At 41.5% G+C, this 20861-nt stretch overlaps 2 protein-coding genes across 2 annotated transcripts; one reads left to right on the forward strand and one right to left on the reverse strand.

The window, feature by feature from the left end:
* Positions 1-2899: 2899 nt before the first annotated feature.
* Positions 2900-3662, forward strand: LOC121803286 (zinc finger protein 7-like). Its single transcript, XM_042202966.1, has one exon. It carries the CDS (start codon positions 3072-3074, stop codon positions 3579-3581), a length of 510 nt encoding a protein of 169 aa, XP_042058900.1. The 5' UTR covers positions 2900-3071; the 3' UTR covers positions 3582-3662.
* Positions 3663-17042: 13380 nt separating this feature from the next.
* On the reverse strand, positions 17043-20625 carry LOC121805841 (probable receptor-like protein kinase At1g80640). Its single transcript, XM_042205856.1, has 10 exons — positions 20146-20625; positions 19619-19783; positions 19281-19531; positions 19051-19183; positions 18906-18966; positions 18721-18817; positions 18544-18646; positions 17784-17902; positions 17615-17704; positions 17043-17516 (listed from the first exon to the last, which is right to left on the reverse strand). Exons 1-10 carry the CDS (start codon positions 20312-20314, stop codon positions 17370-17372), a joined length of 1335 nt encoding a protein of 444 aa, XP_042061790.1. The 5' UTR covers positions 20315-20625; the 3' UTR covers positions 17043-17369.
* Positions 20626-20861: the final 236 nt, after the last annotated feature.

A 20861-nucleotide genomic window follows, 5' to 3' on the forward strand; every position in this document is an offset into this window, starting at 1 on the left:
GATTTGAGATGAGAATTGAAGAGGAAAGAGAGATGATTTGAGAAGAATAGATGTGTGTTTGTGTGTGTGGAAGAGGAGTATTTATAGAATAAAAAAAGAAAAGAAAAAGAAAAAAAAATTAATAAAATAACCGTTGAACGGTTATATTACCGTTTTTTAATTTTTAATTTTTAATTTGTTTTTATTAAATTTGATTTTTTTTAAATGATTTATTGCGTCAGCGTGACGAATCCCACTCGCCGGTCGGCGAGTGGGCGTCACGCCTAGCGCCAGCGCGCGCCACGTCATGCGGGCGCGTGGCGAGCTGGTGCGCCAGCCGTCTCGGTGAGACGGGCGTCTCGGCGAGACAGGGACGAGACGGGACGCTGCAACGCGTCTTGCGTCCGTCTCGTCTCGGAGGGACGAGATAAGAGACACCCGCGGGATGCATTGCGGGTGCTCTTAGAAAGCTTCCAAAATTAGATACTCTTCCCGTCCCACAAAGTTTGTCCCATTTACTATTTTCATCCGTCCCACAAAGTTTGTCCCACTTAGAATCTTACCAAAAATAAACATTAAATACACATTTCAATCTCCTCAATGTGGGACCCTTATTCCACTACACACCTCAATTTAATATAAAAAATAATTTCTTAAAACTAGTGCCGGATCAAATTAGGACAAACTTTGTGGGACGGTGGGAGTATAAAGCTAAAACTACATGATGTGTCAGAATTTGCTGGTGAGCGAGCTTGATGCTTGAGATTTCTCTACATTATTTGAAACTCACACTCGATACGTGAAGTTGTTTCGTTGCTAGAAAAATACACTTCAATCTTTATTTAATTTTGTAGACTAAAAATGCACTTCAATCTAGATTCAATGTGAACATAGCAACATTATAGCATCCCCATCCATGCTCTTGTAAAAGAGCATGGATGTGGGCCCGAACCCAATTTTATTAACTTTTTACTCCATGCTCTTCTTCAAGAGCACAACACTCACATCCATACTCTTCCGCAAGGACATGCTTAAGGTTCTCATCATTCCATTATTTAATTTAAATACTTCGGTTACTAAAAATATTTCTACAATATAAAAATACATTAAAAATACTCGAACTACTATTACAAATTTTAAAAAATATAAAACTACATAATTAAATCCTAAAAAATAAAAATTACAAACTTAAAATCCTAAAAAAATAAAAATTACAAACTTAAAATCCTAAAAAATAAAAATTACATAATTAAAATCCTAAAAAATAAAAAATACATAATTAAAATCCTCAAATTAAAAATTACATAATTAAAGACTAAAAAATACCCCCGTAGAAGCCTAGTTCTCCGACCCTATCCCCAATGTTTGTCGGAGACCTCGTATCATTGCCCGATGCGCTTCAAGTTGCTTGGGAGACATGTGAGACGTCTCGGCCATGTTGAGTTGAGCCAAGAGGGTCCACAACGAGTTGGTGGGGGTTGAGGTGGCACAAAGGGAGCGGGAACGGCGCGACGGCGGTTGGCCGTCGCCTGTTTCCTTCCTTGCGGCCGGCGTTGGGAACTGCTCGGGCCGGCGTCGGGGCTACCCAAGTTAGCTCCGGCAAGCTGGCTAGCTACCTCATCCTCGCCGGCGTCTGATAGGGATACCGACCTCGACCGTTTGCTGGAGGAGCTGGAGGAGGATGATACGTCCCCTTTATACTTCCGATGCACACGCACCTTATGCCAAGCACTGAGATACTTGAATGATTTGTAATATTGGGATTGGTAGGTCTCCATGGTGGCACTGATGATGTCGAGCTCGCTCCTGCCACTCCCGGCCGACCGCTCATCCTAGAGGTAATACCCCTGGAACTTTTGGATTTATTTGTTGGCTCTGAAGATGGCATTGCGCACCATACTCTAATTGCGCTCGATGGTTCCATCCGGTCGGTTTTCATTGTACCGACGAGAGACGTGCCACCAAAACCTATCCCCGCTTTGGTTCGTGCCAACCTCCGGATCTTCGGAGATAATCAAATAGGCTTTGAATAACTGATCCATCTCCGCCGGAGTGTACGGGGTGCGACGTGATGACTGTCACCGCCACTACCCTGAACACGGACACCACGAGGAGTAGGAGTAGGAGGAGTTTGGGTGTCGCCGCCATCCGATCCGGGTTCGGGTGCCCGCCCGTATCGCCCATCGGGGGCATCTTGGTCGTCCACCGGGTAAGGACGGTAGCCACCCGGAATTTGAGAACCTTGGGTTTGAGGAGGGGTCGAGAATTGCGTTTCCGGACTAGGGAATGGTTGTGAGCCGAACCATTCATGGTTCCAACCGCGGGAGTCGGAGGGGTGATCGCCGGAGCCGGACATTTTTTTTGTAAGAATGAAAGATTGAGAATTGATGAGAGAATTTAGATGAGAATTGTGTAGTGCGGTGGGAAATTTTTTGTGTGAAAATGAGGGTATTTATAGATGAAAATGTGAATTTTTGGGAAAAAAATTGAAAAATAAATTAAAAGTTGAGAGAAAACGGATATAATTTATTGGGAAGTGGGAAAATATTTTTTTTATTTAAAAACGATTTTTTAAATTAAATTCGAATTTAAAAAAAATTGAAAACGCCAACGGCTATGCCGTTGGCCAATCTCGTCGCGCCACGTCAGCTTGCTCAGCGGCACGGACGTGCTCGATGCATTGAGTAGCGATGTGCCAGCGGCAAGAGCGCAACGGCAGACAACGCGCTGTCGTGCCATCGCCACGGACGCCGTCCGTCCCGGAGATCACCGATGCGGATGCTCTTACACATATATAAGGTAACGAATCTATATTGTCCGTCTAGAGGCTAGAGAGTATATATATGTACCCCTACCATATCACGATATATACCTAGCTAGCTAGTAGCTATATCTCTTCAATGATTAGGTCTTTGTAAATTTTAACCGTAAATTGTCGTTCCTTACATAGTACCAAAGCATTTATATTGTAGTAATAAATTAGCATTTGCAAACTTTGAGACTATCCCAAAAAACACCACATAGTAAAGGAAATAGTTAAAAATATCAATAAAATAAGAAGTTGAGCTCAAAACCCTCCATAGTCCATACATATGGAGCCACCAAATTCAGAGCAACACTCCCACCATTCTCTAAGCACCAATTCATCATCATGCCTCACAAAAATCATGAAAAATCAAGAGAAGCTGAATCTGGTTTTGGATCTAAGCCTGTCAAGCAAAGATGCTGAGCCAAATCGAGTGTTCTCATGCAACTACTGCACCAGGAAGTTCTACAGCTCCCAGGCCCTCGGCGGCCACCAGAACGCCCACAAACGCGAGCGGCGCCTCGGCCACCACTCTCCTCTCCCTCTGCATAGGTCTCTTGCGATGCAGGTTCACAGCTCCATCATCCATAAGCCTACTACTTCTAGCGTTGTGGGCCCACCGTTTAGGTACAAATTTGGTGGGTTCCCAGTGTTTGGGAGGAGGCCTCCTCTCCCTCCGCAGCAGGCTGTACGGCGGCTGCCGGTGGAGAGCGGCGGAGGAGTGAAATGGGATGCTGGTAATTTGCAGTTGAAGACTAAAGAGTGTAAAATCTTGGATTTGTCTCTCAAACTCTAGTTAGTTTCAATTTCCAATAACAATGTAAGATCTTCAATTCTCTTAATTCCATTGCTGAATTTTATCAACAACATTTTGTTACATTGTCAAATTGTTATCTACACTACACAAAATTAGAGACTTAATTAATTGCGTTGGAAAATTTTGAATATTAACCAAAATTGAGAACTCAAAGACCACCAGCCTTAGGTTAAAAATACAATTGTCCATTAAACATTAATCTTTTGCGTTGATGGGACACTTTTTTCCCTTAATTTTAGTTGGAACACCAAGATTGAAAATGTTTATTAATACTGATAACAATGTTATATTGAGAAACACAAATTAACATTATAATTAATAATAATAATAATAATAAAACATCCTTGGAAATTCTTGTCTTATAGTGTTGGTACCAATACTAAAATGCATATTGAAACTATGACGTTGTTAATTTGGTAATGGAATGAGATGCAGTGAAGCTAGTATTTTTTTTCGTTTAAATGAAATATATGAAGTAGAAGTTGTCAGCTAGATCCTAGCTAGTGAAGCTAGGATTTTTAGATCTGTCGAAATTATAGTATGTACTTATAATTTAAATGGTAATTTAATCCTTTTAAATTATTTGCAAAGTCTTTGCACCTTTATTGCGAGGTTGAAGAAAGTCATAAACTCGTACATATATATATACCGACAATAGTGGGTCTATGATAATAAATAAACTCATATATGTGAGATGGATTAGTTGGTGCCAAGATACCAACGGACATTAATCTGTATATCATAATATACCAACAGATATTAAAATGATGAAACTACTTTCGGTGCGCATTCATTGTTTTCGGCGCGCCAATATGATGCCTCAGAAATATCTCTATTGTTGTGTAGGTATTTTGGCAGTCAACTTAATTCATATTTGGAATATTTATTTTATTTTCCTATTATTGTTATCACAAGATGTATAATAGTGATACATATAAGTATTTGCGTCTAAATTCTCATCATTATCTGATTTAACTTTAATTTAAAATTCAATTATAAATTAGCAGCACCTAGTATTGATTTGTTCTAATTTTACAATTAATCAAATGCGAATTTACATACCGAACATTAATTGATTTATTCTTATTTTTTACCCCTCAAAGTTCTTAATTCACACCTGGCATGCAATGGCTTAAGCACGAAATTTGTGTAAAATTAACTTCAAATTTTCTATTAATAAATGCATTGTGTCGGCCTATGATGATATAACGGTATCATTTAAACTTTAATCTCCTTCTTGTTTATCTGGTATGAATTCATAAAAACACATTACAGTCATATTAAAAATTTGTCAATGTTAATAAACAATCTATTCAATACTCATAGAGATCACATTTTTTTCAGGTACGATTCAACCTAATTAGAGTAGGGTTATCTTAAAGAAATATACTCCGTAGTGAGGACTATATAGGAGTAAGTGAGAAAGAGTAGTATGATTAGGTATATGTGAGTACTAGTCAACCCTACTAGCTCAGAGTTGATTTTATGTCTGTGGTTGATTATTTTAAATATGTAGGCCAAATATACTGTTTTTCTCCAGTTATATGACTCAATGTCAATTTTTCCTAGTATAATCAATCATATTGGCAATTTATACTTTCGACTTATCCCAATGCCCTGTTTGGGTGATGAGAAATCCAACTAGCAAACAAATGAGTGACACGTGTGATAATGCCAATTTCATGCATTGATTATGGGGTTAAATTCTATTATTTCGGTGAACTAATACATGTTTTAAATTTAGGTGCGTAGAGAATCTGCCAGGTCAAGGGAGCGGAAGGAAAAATCTATCAGGCAGAGGAAACCGAAGGGAAAGTGAAGTAAAGAAGCCAGTTGCAACCTGACCGGGGAGATTGAGGAAGCAGCTGTGAGCAGAAAAGTATCTTTTTGAAGGACTTTCTAGGAGGGCAAAATCGTCAATTCAGCAAAGAGACTACCCTAGAAGTTCGAGTCTCAACTATAAATAGAGACAACATGAAGAGAGAGGATCATCACCAAGCATTATACACTTTTCACTTTTCTCTCTTAGCTCATTACTTCACACATATCATTTTCTCTGCGCACTTAGATACATATGGGGTAAATTTTGGGAGTTCGTGGTCGCCTAGTTTGATTTCCGTGGTGTAACACCGTCCTCGTGAAGGGCGAAGATACAATTTACCATTTTCTTTTGTTTTCCGTCATTTTACGCCGAGACTTCACCGTTTTAGAAGCTCGACGCTTATCCTTTCAGTGTTGAACCTTGAATATCATATATATGGAAGTTTATGTTTTCTGTTTAGCTGTTTCTTATGTTTGACTGCTAGATTTTACTATTTTGGATGCATTTTCGCAATTGATGTTTCACGTGGAGTGGAGATCGGGTTGATCGGAGTTGAATTATCGTTAAATTGGTTGAGTCGGAGTTGAGGAGTATGGATTTGACGTATTGGAGTTGTTTCTTTGTTGATCTGAGTAGAATTGTTGAACGGAGTCGTAGATCTGAGTTGTGATGTTCTGAATTTTGCATGGTTGTGGATATTTACTGTTTTCTGCTTGTTTTGCTCGGCCTAGTAGTTTAGATCTAGTCATTTCGTGTTCAATCGTAATGTTTGAAGCCGGATCTGTGATTGCTCTGTTTCCATATATTTGATGCTCTGTTTTCAAGTATGTTATTTCAATTGTTGGAAAAGATGAAGGTAGAAGTTAGTTAGCAGTAGGATCTGTCGCCTGTGTTACTTCTTTTGCAGTTTTTCTGTCGTACTAGTTAATTAGGGAAAGTGGTCCCCTCTGCATGTTTACGCTTTGTTTAGCCGTTTTATGAAACCCGTTACCTGGTTAAGTAGTTTAGTTGTTGAATTCCCTTAGTTAACCTCATTCCTGTTACTCATGCATGGGTACGTACTTTTTCTGTTCTTTAGGTCCAGCAGATAGGATAGCCACCTTTAATTTTCCCAAGTCTAGCAGATAAACAAATCTTAACCCATGAGTTGCGTGGCAGCAGCCGACCCCTTCCAAGTCATCTGAACACTTGCCTACCTTGTCCATATCTGTGGGATCGATTCTTACTACCCTGTACTAGCCAATAGCAAATGAGTTAAGATTTTGATAGGAAGTGAGAGTATCCCAACGACACAGACAGATAAATTTAGGGAGTTCCTAGGCCTAGTGGTTGAGTGAATCCCCTGCACCTGTTTGATCTGCACCTCACCCGCATAGCACACACATCTACATCTCATTACTACTCTTACGACTATCAACGTGGTATATATGTTGGCTAAACAAACAATATTTTAAAACTTAAGTTGTGATATTATCTTGGCATTTTATAGATTAATATCTAAAAAGTTTCTCATACATTCTCTCAAAAATACTTTTTAGTTCTATATATTAAGTGAGTTTCTGATTTCGTAAATAATTATGTTTTGATACATATTTAACATTTCTATAAAAAATATTAATGATCAATCAACATTTGCAGGAAAAAAAATAATAATTTAGCCTTACACATTAATTAAGTGTGAATTTATGATCCTAGACAATATGTTGTGGTTCATATTTAACTCATTAATTAGGTCAAAAACGCGGTTGATTGCTAAATTTTTCGTAACCATTAAATATGGACCAAACCATATTGTCGAGGACCAGAAGCTAACACACTTACTATATAGAACCGGCAATTTTATTTGGATAAATGTACTAGACTAATTTTAGACTTTGATCTATTTTCTATAAGTCTAGTCCCCTCTAGTTAAGATTCAAAACAAATAACTGAAGAAGTAGATAACCATCACATGGAATTTAGATTGTGGCTTAGTTTGTCGTTTGTGAGGATAAATGGTGTGAGAGTCAAAACATCACTTATATATGATGATTAAATGAGCAAGTGCAATGTGACAAGAGTGGGGGCCTAGTCTACTCTATTTAAAAATTCTTCAATGGCCATACTTCATTTAAAAAATCAGTGCTTCCCCACCACTACCAGTCACACAAGTAATACATTGTCACAATCGCTTTAAAGATACATACTTCTTTAGTTCATTTTCCAATAACCTATGATTGACTAAAAACAATTGTGGCACTCGTCATTAATTACATGATTAAAGGGTAGGGTACTCTAACTATAGAGTCAATGGAATACATGAATAGGTATAGGTAGACTGATGGAGTACGTACTAAACAAGCCCAACAGCAGTAAAGCCCAAGACAGAGTATCAGTTCGGCATGACTAAAGAGTATCAGTCCGGCGTGACTAAAGAGTTCAGTTCGGCACAACCAAAGAGTTCGGCCCCAGCCTACAGCTCGGTGAAAGCCAACTCATCAAGCTCTGCTCTCAGGTCGGCATCAAGCTCTACTCTCAGATCGGCAAAAGCTGCTCGGCAATAATTCAGCAGTTCGGTCTCAGTATTCGACCGAACTAGGAGATAGTGGACTCATGCAAGATTTCCACCTCCACTACACCGACGATCTATTTAGTGGTGTCAAGCAGTCATTAACTCATGCAGGATAGTGGACCCATGCAAGGTCGCCACGATCACCACGACATCCACTACCTAATAAATGCTGCATGCCACGATCTTGGTTCACTGTATAAATAGAACCTAGGTCAGATAGATAAGGGGCTCTTCTGTTAAATTCTAAAAAAGCTCTCTAGAGAGAATATCATAAAGCAGGCCAGTGTTGTAAGCTGTAATTCGCAGATCAAGCAATACAAACCTGCCCCCATTTCTCCCCGTGGACGTAGATTTACCTCAGTAAATCGAACCACGTAAAATCTCTGTGTTGATCTTCATTTATTTCCTACATTTACAAACATCAAAAATTCGCCGCCTCATCACTGGCGCCGTCTGTGGGAAACAGAGAACAAAATTTGTGATAAAGCGAATTTTTGACCCTTTTCCACCCCAAAAAATGCATACCAGATCACATAACACTCATAATACCGTTCGTGATAACCGTGAGGAAGCTAGTCCAGCTCGCAGGTCTGAAAAACGGCCTCGGGAGACTTCTACCTCCGGTTCTCACGAAGAAGGAGCAAGCCACTCCAGGAGTCATCGCACCGAGTCTTCCCAGCAGCCCAATTTAAATGAAGCTGTCAAGCTGTTTTTGGCCGAGAAGCAGGAGGAGTTCTTAACCTTCCTGCAGAAGAGCCAACAGCCGGAGAAGACAACGGCGGATTCTCCCTCCTCATCCAGACATGAAAGTCACTACCGCAGTAGTGACGTGTCTTCCAGGAGAAAGAATCCTCAACCTCAACATGCTCCTGCTCCTCCTCGGTACCGGAACCACAGGAGAACTCCATCTCCTCCGTACCGAAGAGATGTCGGGTTCGCCATGTACGGAGCATTAAAGACTCCGTTCTCGGACGATATCACCCGAACTCCTTTGCCGCGGAACTACCGGACACCGTCAATGACTTATGACGGGCTGGAGGATCCTCATGACTTCCTGGGACGCTATCAATATAATATGGCGAACCAGGGTCTCAATGAGGTCCACATGTGCAAGCTGTTCCCCGAGCTACTCATCGGGAACGCCAGAAGGTGGTTCGACAGCCTTCCTCAAGGCAGCATCAGATCCTACCGAGATCTCATGGATGCTTTCCACAGGAGGTTCTTTCAGAAAGCGGAAGCCCGAATCACTTCGGCTCAGCTGCTTTCTATACGTCAAGGTCGCGACGAAAAGATCAGCGACTTCCTGACGAGATTCCATAAGGAATGCCTACAAGTAGATAATCTCAATGATCTACTTGTCATCTCGGCATTCCAAAATGGAATCCTGCCCGGAGCTCTCTACAGAAAGCTCGTGGAGTGCGGTCCGCAAACAGCTCAAGAAATGTGGGACATTGCGGACCAGTTTTCTCGTGCGGATGAGGCAGACCGTCGAAAACGGTCGTTAGACAGCTCATCCCAAGGAGACAAAAGGAAGCCCGATCAAAGCGACCAGGTGCTTCCTCGCCGAACTCCTTTTGAAAGAATTCAAAGGGCACCGGTACAAGGCAGATTGGGGCCACGTCTCAATCCTGAGAAGCCGCCCGCTCAGTTCGTACCATTAAACAAGTCAAGAGCGGAAATTTTCGAACTACATTCCGATATGTTCGAAAAACCAAAGCGGATGACGAAATCAGCCGCACGGCGACTTCAGGATCAATATTGCTCCTTCCATCAAACCCACGGTCACGATACCGAGGAGTGCCGAGATTTGGCTGCAGGTATTGATGTTCTTGTGAAAACAGGAACGTTAAAAAAATACCAAAGCAAGCAGCCGAAAAAGAACAAAAGGCAGAGAAGTGCGAACTGCAATCCTCAGGATCCGAAAAGGCATGAGGATCCCGAAGACGACGACGAGCCGCAATACGATGGAGTAATCCTGACTATTGATGCTCTCCCAGCCGGGAAGACTAAGTCGTCCCTAAAAGCAGAACGCAGAGGTTCCAATCAAGAGGAACCAACACATAAAAGGCTGAAGAAAGACGAAGAGATTACATTTTCAGATGCCGATCCCGTCCCAGCCATCTCTCCTCACCAAGACGCTATTGTCATTCAAGCCGGGGTGGCAAACAAACTGGTCCACAGAGTATTTGTGGATACAGGAGCGTCAGTCAGCATTCTTTTTAAAGAATGTTTCGATAAAATGGAAGTGGATCCAGCTCGGCTCAGTCCGGCTCCACTTCCTCTGAAAAGTTTCGCCCAGGAGGACACCCGCCCTGAAGGTATTATCAGCCTTCCGATCACGGTGGGAAAAGCGCCTACAAGCTCCAATACGATGATCGAGTTCTTTGTGGTAAAAGCTCGGTCTCCGTACAACATCATCCTGGGGAGAGACTGGCTCAACACAGTTCGGGCCGTTTGCTCTACTTATCACCTCACCATCAAGATCCCCACTAAAGGTGGGATAGCGGTCATCCGAGGTGATCAAAAGAGAGTAAAAGAATGTCTGCAGATTGCGCTTAAAAGTGCCGAGCAATCAGTTCGGCACCATCAAGCATAGCAATCACAGCAACCGGAGTCGGAGGCAAGCGAGATGACCGAAGTCACTTCAGAGCCGAACTCAATGACCGTTCAGTTATACGAAGATGATCCATCCAGAACGGTCAACGTCGGCTTCGCAGGAACGCCTCTACTCCGGGAAAAGACCATTCAGCTCCTCAAGGAGTACAAAGATGTCTTTGCATGGTCTCCGTTGGACATGACCGGAGTGCCCCCCGAGGTAATCACTCATCGGTTAAATATTGATCCTTCAATCCGGCCAGTAAAACAGAAGCAAAGACTCTTTGCGGCAGAAAGAAGCCAAGTCATCCATGACGAAGTCCGCCAATTACTAAAAGCGGATGTACTATTCGAGGTGAAATATCCTTCTTGGGTGGCCAATCCTGTGATGATCAAGAAAAAAGGAGGAGGATGGCGGATGTGCATAGATTTTACCGATCTAAACAAGCACTGTCCAAAAGATTGCTATCCCCTTCCGAATATAGATAAAAAAGTAGAAGCTTTGATCGGCTTCGAAATTTTCTGTTTTCTTGATTTATACAAAGGATATCACCAAGTGTTGATGGATGAGAGTGACGCTCCGAAAACAGCTTTCATTACCGATTTCGGCATTTTCGCTTATAAAAAGATGCCATTCGGTTTAAAGAATGCCGGAGCCACTTATCAAAGGATGGTAGACAAGCTTTTTCGGCACCTAATCGGGAAACAGGTTGAAGTGTATGTCGACGACATAGTTGTCAAAAGCAAAAGCACTTCGGAGTACGAAGACAACCTCAAATCCACTCTCGACGTGCTCCGAAAAGCCAACCTCAAACTCAACCCCCAAAAATGTACCTTTTTGGTAGATTCAGGAAAATTTCTGGGTTGTTGGGTTTCAAAGGACGGACTCAAGGCAAACCCTTCAAAAGTTCAAGTCGTTCAAAACATGGCAATGCCGAAGTCCATACATGACGTGCAAAGGCTAACCGGATGTCTAGCCGCACTGAATCGATTCCTTTCCCAAGCAGCCGAAAAGCAACTGCCGTTCTTCAAGGTGTTGAAAAAGGCACCAAAGTTCGAGTGGGGAGCCGAGCAGAAAAAGGCCTTTGACGAGCTCAAAAGTTATCTAGCCGAGCTTCCTATTCTCTCTGCTCCAACCGAAGCCGAAGTAATATTCTTATACTTAGCGGCATCGGATCAAACCATCAGCGCGGTGCTTGTACGAGAAGAAGGCCTAAAGCAGTTTCCCATCTACTTTACAAGCCGAGCATTAAGAGGTCCAGAAACAAGGTATCAACCTCTGGAAAAAATTGCTCTGGCGTTAGTAAATGCAGCAAGGAGACTGCGGCCATACTTCTACGCTCACAAGGTATGCGTCTTAACCGATCTGCCTCTTCGGCAAGTTTTGACCAAACCAGAAGCATCAGGCAGAATCGCCAAATGGGCCATAGAGCTGGGAGAACACTCAATCGAGTATCTACCTCGGAAAGCTATCAAGGGACAAGCCTTGGCAGATTTTCTTGCAGAAGCAAAGTTCGATCAAGCAATTCCTGTTATTGCCGAACAGAAGAATTCTGCCAATGCCGAACTAGTACAGCCCTTGGAATCCGAAGTAGAGCCGCCGGACTGCTGGAGCGGATTCGTAGATGGAGCTTCAAACAAGATGGGAAGTGGAGCTGGTATTTTACTTGTCGCTCCCGACGGACACGAGGTAACCTACTCACTTCGGTTCCTATTCCCCACTACTAATAATGAAGCCGAGTACGAAGCCCTCCTGGCCGGACTCCAGTTAGCGCAAAGTCTGCTCGTCAAATCTCTCAAAGTCCATTGTGATTCACAAGTCATAGTAAATCACATGTTGGGTACAAGTGAAGCTCGTGACGAGAGAATGAAGGAGTATTTGGACAAAGCGCAAAGCATCAGCCGAAGTTTCTCCTATTTTCGGATAATCCGCATTCCCAGAGCGGAAAATAGCCGAGCAGATACCTTAAGTAAGTTGGCCTCAGATCCGAGCTCAAAGGCGGAAGAATTAATGCATCGAAGCATTGATGAAGCCGAGGTACATTCAGTATCCAGCTCGCCGAACTGGATGACGCCGATCTTGCAGTATCTGGATCAAGGACAATTGCCCGAGGATAGGAGAGAAGCTCGGAAGATCACGTGCCGAGCACTTCGGTACGAACTTCATGAAGGAGTCCTCTTTAGAAAGTCTTACCTCCAGCCATTATTGCGGTGCGTAGGACCAGAAGAGACGGACTACATCCTCAGAGAAGTTCATGAAGGATCGTGCGGTAGCCACATCGGAGCCAGAGCTTTAGCTAAAAAAGTTCTGAGATGGGGATATTATTGGCCAACCTTGGTACAAGAAGCAGTGCAGCTCGTCAAGACATGCTCGAAGTGCCAAATCCATGCAAATATCCCAAGGATGCCGCAGACCGATCTATCCACTATGCAAAGCCCTTGGCCTTTCATGCAATGGGGCATAGACATAGTGGGACCACTTCCTCAAGCTCCTCGGCAAATGAAATTCCTAATCGTTGCCGTGGACTACTTTACGAAGTGGGTGGAAGCTGAACCATTAGCTACGATAACGAGTTCGAAGGCATTGGATTTCGTCTGGAAGAACATAGTGTGCCGATTTGGCATACCCCACATCCTCATCTCGGATAACGGGACTCAGTTCACCGACAAGACGTTCAAGAATTGGTGCCAAGAGCTGAATATTCAACAGCGGTTCACTTCGGTCTCTCATCCACAAGCAAACGGACAAACGGAGGTAACAAATCGTATCCTGGTGAAAGGGTTAAAAGCTCGGTTAGAACAAGCCAAAGGACAATGGGTAGAAAATCTCCCTCAAGTCCTATGGTCCTACCGAACTACACCCACAACCTCCAACGGTGAAACTCCGTACAGTCTGGTATACGGCACTGAAGCCGTGATTCCGGTGGAGATCGGCGTACCCAGTCCCCGAACTCTAAATTTCTCCTCAGAAATGAATGACGACGGACTGAGAGCCGAGCTAGATCTTGCCGAAGAAAGAAGAGAATTGGCATGCATAAAAGCAGCCAAGTACAAGGAGCAAGTAGCCCGGTATTACAACCAAAGGGTGAAGAAGCTGCAATTTCAAGTGAGAGATCTCGTCCTGAGGAACAACGAAGTAAGCCGAGCAGAAAAGCTGGGCAAGCTCGAACCCACATGGGAAGGTCCGTATCGGGTATCAGAAGTCCTCGGCAAAGGGTCTTACAAATTGGCTCACATGTCAGGAGAACAGGTACCCCGAACATGGCACATTTCCAACCTCAAAAAGTTCCATTTGTAAGAGACAGTCCGGTCAGTCAGTCTTGAGTCCTGTTTGCTCAATGTGCTTTATTTGGTTTGCTTAGTCTTTATTTGTCTCTGTGCGTTTTGTCTGTATGTTTTGTCTGTCTCTGTGCGTGTCGTCTCTTACAAATGTTACTGAGGTATCTTGTTCTTCGAAGGCTGATCCCCTTCTTAGAACATATACAAGCACACGATTGTGAGTCAAAGCTTCTACAGAAGATACAAGACCACAATTCAGCTTAAACAAGCAGTTCGTCTGAAACGAGCTGCAACAAGCCAACAATTGTGAGTCAAAGCTTCTACAGAAGATACAAGACCACAATTCAGCTTAAACAAGCAGTTCGTCTGAAACGAGCTGCAACAAGCCAACGATTGCGAGTCAAAGCTTCTACAGAAGATACAAGACCACAATTCAGCTTAAACAAGCAGTTCGTCTGAAACGAGCTGCAACAAGCCAACAATTGTGAGTCAAAGCTTCTACAGAAGATACAAGACCACAATTCAGCTTAAACAAGCAGTTCGTCTGAAACGAGCTGCAACAAGCCAACGATTGCGAGTCAAAGCTTCTACAGAAGATACAAGACCACAATTCGGCTTAAGAATCAAGCACTTCGTCTGAAACGAACTGCAACAAAAGTCTGATTCTCGCGATAAAACTTGCCTGAATTACGACTAGGGAAAGTCCGATCCACGCGATAAAACTCGCCGAATTAGGACAAGGGAAAGTCCGATCCCCAAATTAGGACAAGGGAAAGTCCGATCCCCAAATTAGGACAACGGAAAGTTCGATCCGAGCGATAAAACTCGCCAAATTAGGACACAAACCAAGTCCGGTCAAAGAAGAGTTCACTTCATGAGACCGTGGACAAACATCAACTTACCCCATACTTTTATCCAGAATGCCGAAGTGATTCACTTCGCTTTTCGGGGGGGGTAGTGATGGAGTACGTACTAAACAAGCCCAACAGCAGTAAAGCCCAAGACAGAGTATCAGTTCGGCATGACTAAAGAGTATCAGTCCGGCGTGACTAAAGAGTTCAGTTCGGCACAACCAAAGAGTTCGGCCCCAGCCTACAGCTCGGTGAAAGCCAACTCATCAAGCTCTGCTCTCAGGTCGGCATCAAGCTCTACTCTCAGATCGGCAAAAGCTGCTCGGCAATAATTCAGCAGTTCGGTCTCAGTATTCGACCGAACTAGGAGATAGTGGACTCATGCAAGATTTCCACCTCCACTACACCGACGATCTATTTAGTGGTGTCAAGCAGTCATTAACTCATGCAGGATAGTGGACCCATGCAAGGTCGCCACGATCACCACGACATCCACTACCTAATAAATGCTGCATGCCACGATCTTGGTTCACTGTATAAATAGAACCTAGGTCAGATAGATAAGGGGCTCTTCTGTTAAATTCTAAAAAAGCTCTCTAGAGAGAATATCATAAAGCAGGCCAGTGTTGTAAGCTGTAATTCGCAGATCAAGCAATACAAACCTGCCCCCATTTCTCCCCGTGGACGTAGATTTACCTCAGTAAATCGAACCACGTAAAATCTCTGTGTTGATCTTCATTTATTTCCTACATTTACAAACATCAAAAATTCGCCGCCTCATCATAGACCAATCTGAAATGTCGTATAACAACCACAATAAATGTTGCATCAATGTCATTACAGCTAAGAAAAACAAAATAAAAAATTTCATATTTTGAAGCAACAATATCTACCTTGTAATCTCAAATTAGATGTTTATAGATACAAGCTAAGTATAATGGAATATTAATGCTCCGGATAGATAAGAAAATCATACAAAAACTCAAATCCGGTACAAAGTTCTTGTGATGATTCTTAAAAATTAACAAGGAACATTGCAAAAAGGAAGGGATAAAACAAAAAATGAAAAATTAAGCAGCAGAATTACAATTAATCAATACTACTAGCTCCATAACCAGACCAGGGATTTGGAATGGGTGAAGATTGGATCCAAGTGATTGTAGAATTTTAGGCTACTTATTGTTGTGCACTATCTTTTTATTTAAATTAAGTAAGTTAGGATTTCATGGTATTTCAATATATTAGGAATCAATTAGGAATTGATTCTAATAAATTAGTGCAAATTGGGTGGGATTATTGTCTTCAAATCCTCCTACTTGGATGCCAGGGTATTGACCCCAACTAGGGCAACAAAGTGTATTGACCAGGCATGGATACCCAAGATCTGGGTACCTCGGGAACGCATGACTCTAGCATTGACCCAAACTTCAACACCGACGAGTACGAGCTCTCATACATGGAGCGGTCACCAAACTCCCCTCCGGAGCAGGCTCCCCAAGCGCACACAAAGGGGAATGGGAAGGGCAAAGCGCCTCCACTCGTAAGAATTACACCCCCGACAAGTCGATGCTTTTGGCTAGGTGCTAGGTCGACATCTCCGAGGATCCGATCTTAGCGAACAATCAGAGAGTGAAAAAATTCTAGGTGCGGACCCGATCCTCTAGGAACTCATCAACAACCTTACCAGGCAATTGAGATTCAATTGTTATGGTTTGTTTCCTTATTATACGAAGTTTTTTATTTCATGTTTTTTTCCTTTGTATTTTTTTAAAAAAACTAAGTACTATGTTTTGTTATTGCCTTTAATTTATGTTATTTTGCTATTTAATTTTTTTAAATAACCCCAAAAAAATGAAATAGTGGTGAAATAAGTTGGGGTGGATTTTTATGGCATAATTTAGGATGCTATCGTAGGTGTTGGGATTGGAAGATAAATTACTAATGTGGCATGAGAAAATGGGGATGGGCGGATATTTTAGGACGGGTTTATAGGGCACTAAAATGCTGAGTATTTGACGTGACACAATATATATTTCTCATACACAATACTCATATTTTTTTTGTTTATTATTATTCAAAAAAATAAATACCCTATTTTTTTAATAATTTTTTAGTTAATAAAACATTCTCATTCAACAATAATAGTCAATTATTGTAGTAAATGTCTCACAAGTTTGGAACTGACACTTAGACTCATATAATCATATTCGTTGTCAAAACTCAAAATTAATTGAGGCATTTTGGAACTCATTTATTGCTACTACAATACTGCCTTATGTTGGGATTTTAAACATTGATAAGAATATGACAAAACACGAAATCTTCAAATTAACAAAGTTGAAGAAATTAAATCTCGTGTCACCAGTAAATAAGTAATGAACATTATTTGGAGAATATGCTTTTTGACATTATCAATGCCCTGATGTTGGCAATATACAACCTTTGTAACTCCATTTTCAAAATGACACACAGCAAATGTGCAGTTACTGATAATAGAGAGGTCCCAACTACGCGGCTCAGGTTTGCGGATCTGCTCGTTTGAGACGCGATAGAGCAATAAATTCTTGTCTTTGTTCACTTTACACGCTGTACAAACCGAACCAAAACTTCCTTCCTGCTGATACTAATCCTGAATCGTGTGTATCGAGTAGCAAGCTTTTTTTACTTAGTTATCGTATCGAAACAGCAGGATCCATCAGTCTCAGTGATCCACCGAGATCTACAGGCACTAGCGGTATGAAGGAATGCAGGACATCTGTTATCAGCGGTCTATAACTCGGCTCCGGTTGCACACATAGCACAGCTATGGCAGCCACCTGCGCGTGCAAATGATAAAACAACATGCATATAGCAAAAATTCGGAGATATGCTAAAAAAAGTTTTCAGGAGTTCACTGATTGTGTAAAAATTTTACTTGATATAAATGCTTCAAATCCATAGTGTTTACTATGGCCGGATCAACGATATTTGGGAGCTTCATTCTGTCAGTAAGCTGAGGCATCGCCTGCTCGTTGAAGATGGTAAAAGTTTATAAGAACAGTGACTTGTAAACATATTTGTAGCAATTACGAACAAGCTTTTACCCAGGTGACTATAGATTGGCATTGAGCTTCAGCTACTCTCTCGACCGGCCTTCTTCCCATCAAAAGCTCCAAAAGAACCACTCCGAATGCATATACATCACTCTTGTCAGTTAGCTTGCCTGCAAGATTGTTGCAAGAACTTTCTAGCATCAAAATTTCAAACTTTATTCATGAAAAAGTAGCTTCACAAAAGTATCCAAAATATGATTTTTTTTTAATCATTGTAGCATGTAAGAAATAAAACAATTCCTTGATAAAGTCCAAACAGATGCAAGATATTTATGAGTCTCCCTTTTAAGCATTGCAATATGAAGCTCGAAACAAAGTTGAGGTCAGTTTTAGGTACGAATGTTCATGCATTTAAATTTTACTACAACGAATTCAAACTTTGCACAATCTATTTCGACGTGGAAAAGTAACTTCTACCCTGGTTGCAATGGTTCATAAAGAAGATGTTATTCAGGGTTTATCAAACTTCATCTCTCATAATTAGCCTTCCTCAGTTCCTCTATAGGAACATTAAGATTGCAGCAATTCTTAGAATGTGATATTGTTACTATGGTGAATTTTCATTGATTTTTAAAATGAGACAGTTGTTGGAGTAACTTTCCAACAACAATATGTTTCCCTCTAAAAGGAAATGGTCTTGCAGGGGATATCAGAGCAGCACTAAAACAGCAAAGGAATCAAAATGGATGGTGCACACCATCTTATTAATTTTTAATCCGTACAGATTGAGAGAATTGGGAATGATCCTTACCATCCAGCAGGTATTCAGGAGCTACATAACCCAAAGTTCCGGAAAGCTTGATGTTGGCCTTGTTCGAGTGCCCTTCCGTAACAGCAAGGCCAAAATCAGAAAGCTGAACCGAAATGGGAATCAGTTAATGAATCCATAACGTTTCCACTGTATGAGTTTATAATCAAACCAACTTACCTTGGCTTGAAAGTTGGAATCCAGAAGAATATTCGAGGATTTGAGGTCTCTATGGATCAGGGGAGGGTTGCATCGCTCATGGAGGTACTCTAATCCTCTGGATAATAATCAACGAAGCTCGCTAGCATCAGGAAACAGACGAGGAAATGCAAATATTTTGCAAAATCAAGAATCAACATCTATACCTAGCAACATCCAGAGCAATTTTCATTCTCAGATGCCAAGTCAATCTTGATTTATTAGGTCCTGAGGCAGTATTCAGTAAAGTGAATCGGGGTATAAACCGAATGCTTCATATTGCAAACCATACTTTGGAAAAATAAAGATTACCATGCAAGTGGAGTTCCAGAGATCCATTCTCCATCATTTCATAAACCAAAAAACGCGCTTCACCGTGCATACAATATCCTAAAAGCGGGACTATATTCTGATGCTGAATTTTACGCAGTGACTCAACCTCATTCTTCAATGTAAAGACGAAATATAAGCAGTAATGAACATCAGCTAATCATATACAAAGTCCGTGAAAGACTAATCAGCACGGCATTTATGTTATATACCTCGAATTCTCTTTCAGCTTCGAGCCCACCAGCATATATTTTCTTGACAGCTGCACGGAAGTCGCCACTGAATTGAGCTTTGTACACACGGCCTAACCCACCTTCGCCTAGAATATTGGCTTCATCGAAGTTGTTAGTAGCATTCACTAACAACTCGTACTCGATTGCAGCAATGGAGCCCTTCTTGCCCCCAATTCTCATTGAAGGGAACTTGTCCAGAATCGGACCAAATGAGATGCCTTTTGCACCATCTGTCAATGCATATAGTTATAAAAACTTATACTACAAAAGCTTTGCAAAAACTTAATGAAACTTCATCAATTCAAGTGAAAAGAAACCTGATTTTTGGTGGCTTTTTTCATTGGATTTCTTCCTGAGCCTGAAGATCCAGAAACAAGATAACAGCAGCAATATCACAGCAAGAAGAGATGAAGAGACAACGAGGGCGACAAGGATTTTCTTGTTTAAATCCTGGTGGTGAACTAGGTTCACTTCTGCAACTTCTGATTCCATAAAGAAAGGAATTATACATATTAATAAAAACAAAAAAGGAAATAGCACATATAAAATCATCACCACCACCTCCTAGCTCCAAATATGCCCAAAAATTAATCCAAAAAAATTGGAGGAAGGAGAATTTTTTTAAAGATAAAATTAAAATAACTTCCCAATTAGTCCACCATCATGCTTTAGAACACCTTTCTTGAAAAGCTGCACAATGCTACAAAGTAATGACTTCAGATGCAAACATGATTATCTAATCTAGCTATCCAAACTCCCAAGAAGAACCAAACAATTCTTCAGAAAAACAGTAGACCAATTTCTCAAACACAAGAAACAGCAACAAAAATGTGGGGGAAATTACCTGGAGAATGTGCTCCCAGATCAGAAGTGTTCTTAAAAAAGGGATCTTTTTCAGTGGGAATAACCGGGTCAGAAGCAGGAGGGTCGGGCTTCACATCAGGTGGAACAGAAAGTGCAGGAAAACTCAAAACCCAAATTGATAGCAGCAGCAGCAGAAGCAAAAGATTCATTCTTTGAGTTATTCTTATTTCTCCACCTTGTTCTTATTTCTCAAAAATGGGATTAATTTCGAAGTTATCTGGGTTTTGTCTGATACTGAGCGGAATTCAAATTTGAAATGCTTTAAAGGTGGTGGTCTGTTATAAATGTGAGAAAGTGGACAAAGAATTGAAACAAGATTTGTCAAGTAAAAGCAATGAGGTTCCTTTTTGCTGCCCAGAAAAGGAAACACAGCTGCCAATTACACTACAAATCATGTGGCAGTTATTAAAGTGTGAACGCCTCCTCTCTCACTCTCTCTCATAGTTAACCGAAGGTCACGTTGTTATGCGATGGTTGTTGGAGAGAAAAAGAAAGAAATTGGAGGCAAGGTGTCCAAATTTAGGCTATCCATTATAACGCGGACACGCCCAATAGCTCCGCCCCAATTTTTGTCCATAGCCCCAATTTTATTATTCACAGTCCCAAAATTCTATTCCCGTCACTATAGTGGACACCTCCAATAGTCTCCGAATTCCAAATACAAAATTCTACATTTTCATAGCCGCGTCCTCGCCC

This window comes from Salvia splendens, chromosome 5 (genome assembly GCF_004379255.2).
Source record: "Salvia splendens isolate huo1 chromosome 5, SspV2, whole genome shotgun sequence".
Taxonomy (NCBI): domain Eukaryota; kingdom Viridiplantae; phylum Streptophyta; class Magnoliopsida; order Lamiales; family Lamiaceae; genus Salvia; species Salvia splendens.

Excerpts from the sequence above, each read along its gene's own strand:
- LOC121805841 (XM_042205856.1), bottom strand. The coding sequence starts at position 20,314 with ATGAATCTTTTGCTTCTGCTGCTGCTGCTATCAATTTGGGTTTTGAGT. Across the intron at positions 19,532-19,618 it reads AAAAAGCCACCAAAAATCAG|ATGGTGCAAAAGGCATCTCA; the intron begins GTTTCTTTTCAC and ends ATGCATTGACAG. Across the intron at positions 17,517-17,614 it reads ATTTGAAGCATTTATATCAA|GTGGCTGCCATAGCTGTGCT; the intron begins GTAAAATTTTTA and ends TTGCACGCGCAG.
- LOC121803286 (XM_042202966.1), top strand. The coding sequence starts at position 3,072 with ATGGAGCCACCAAATTCAGAGCAACACTCCCACCATTCTCTAAGCACC.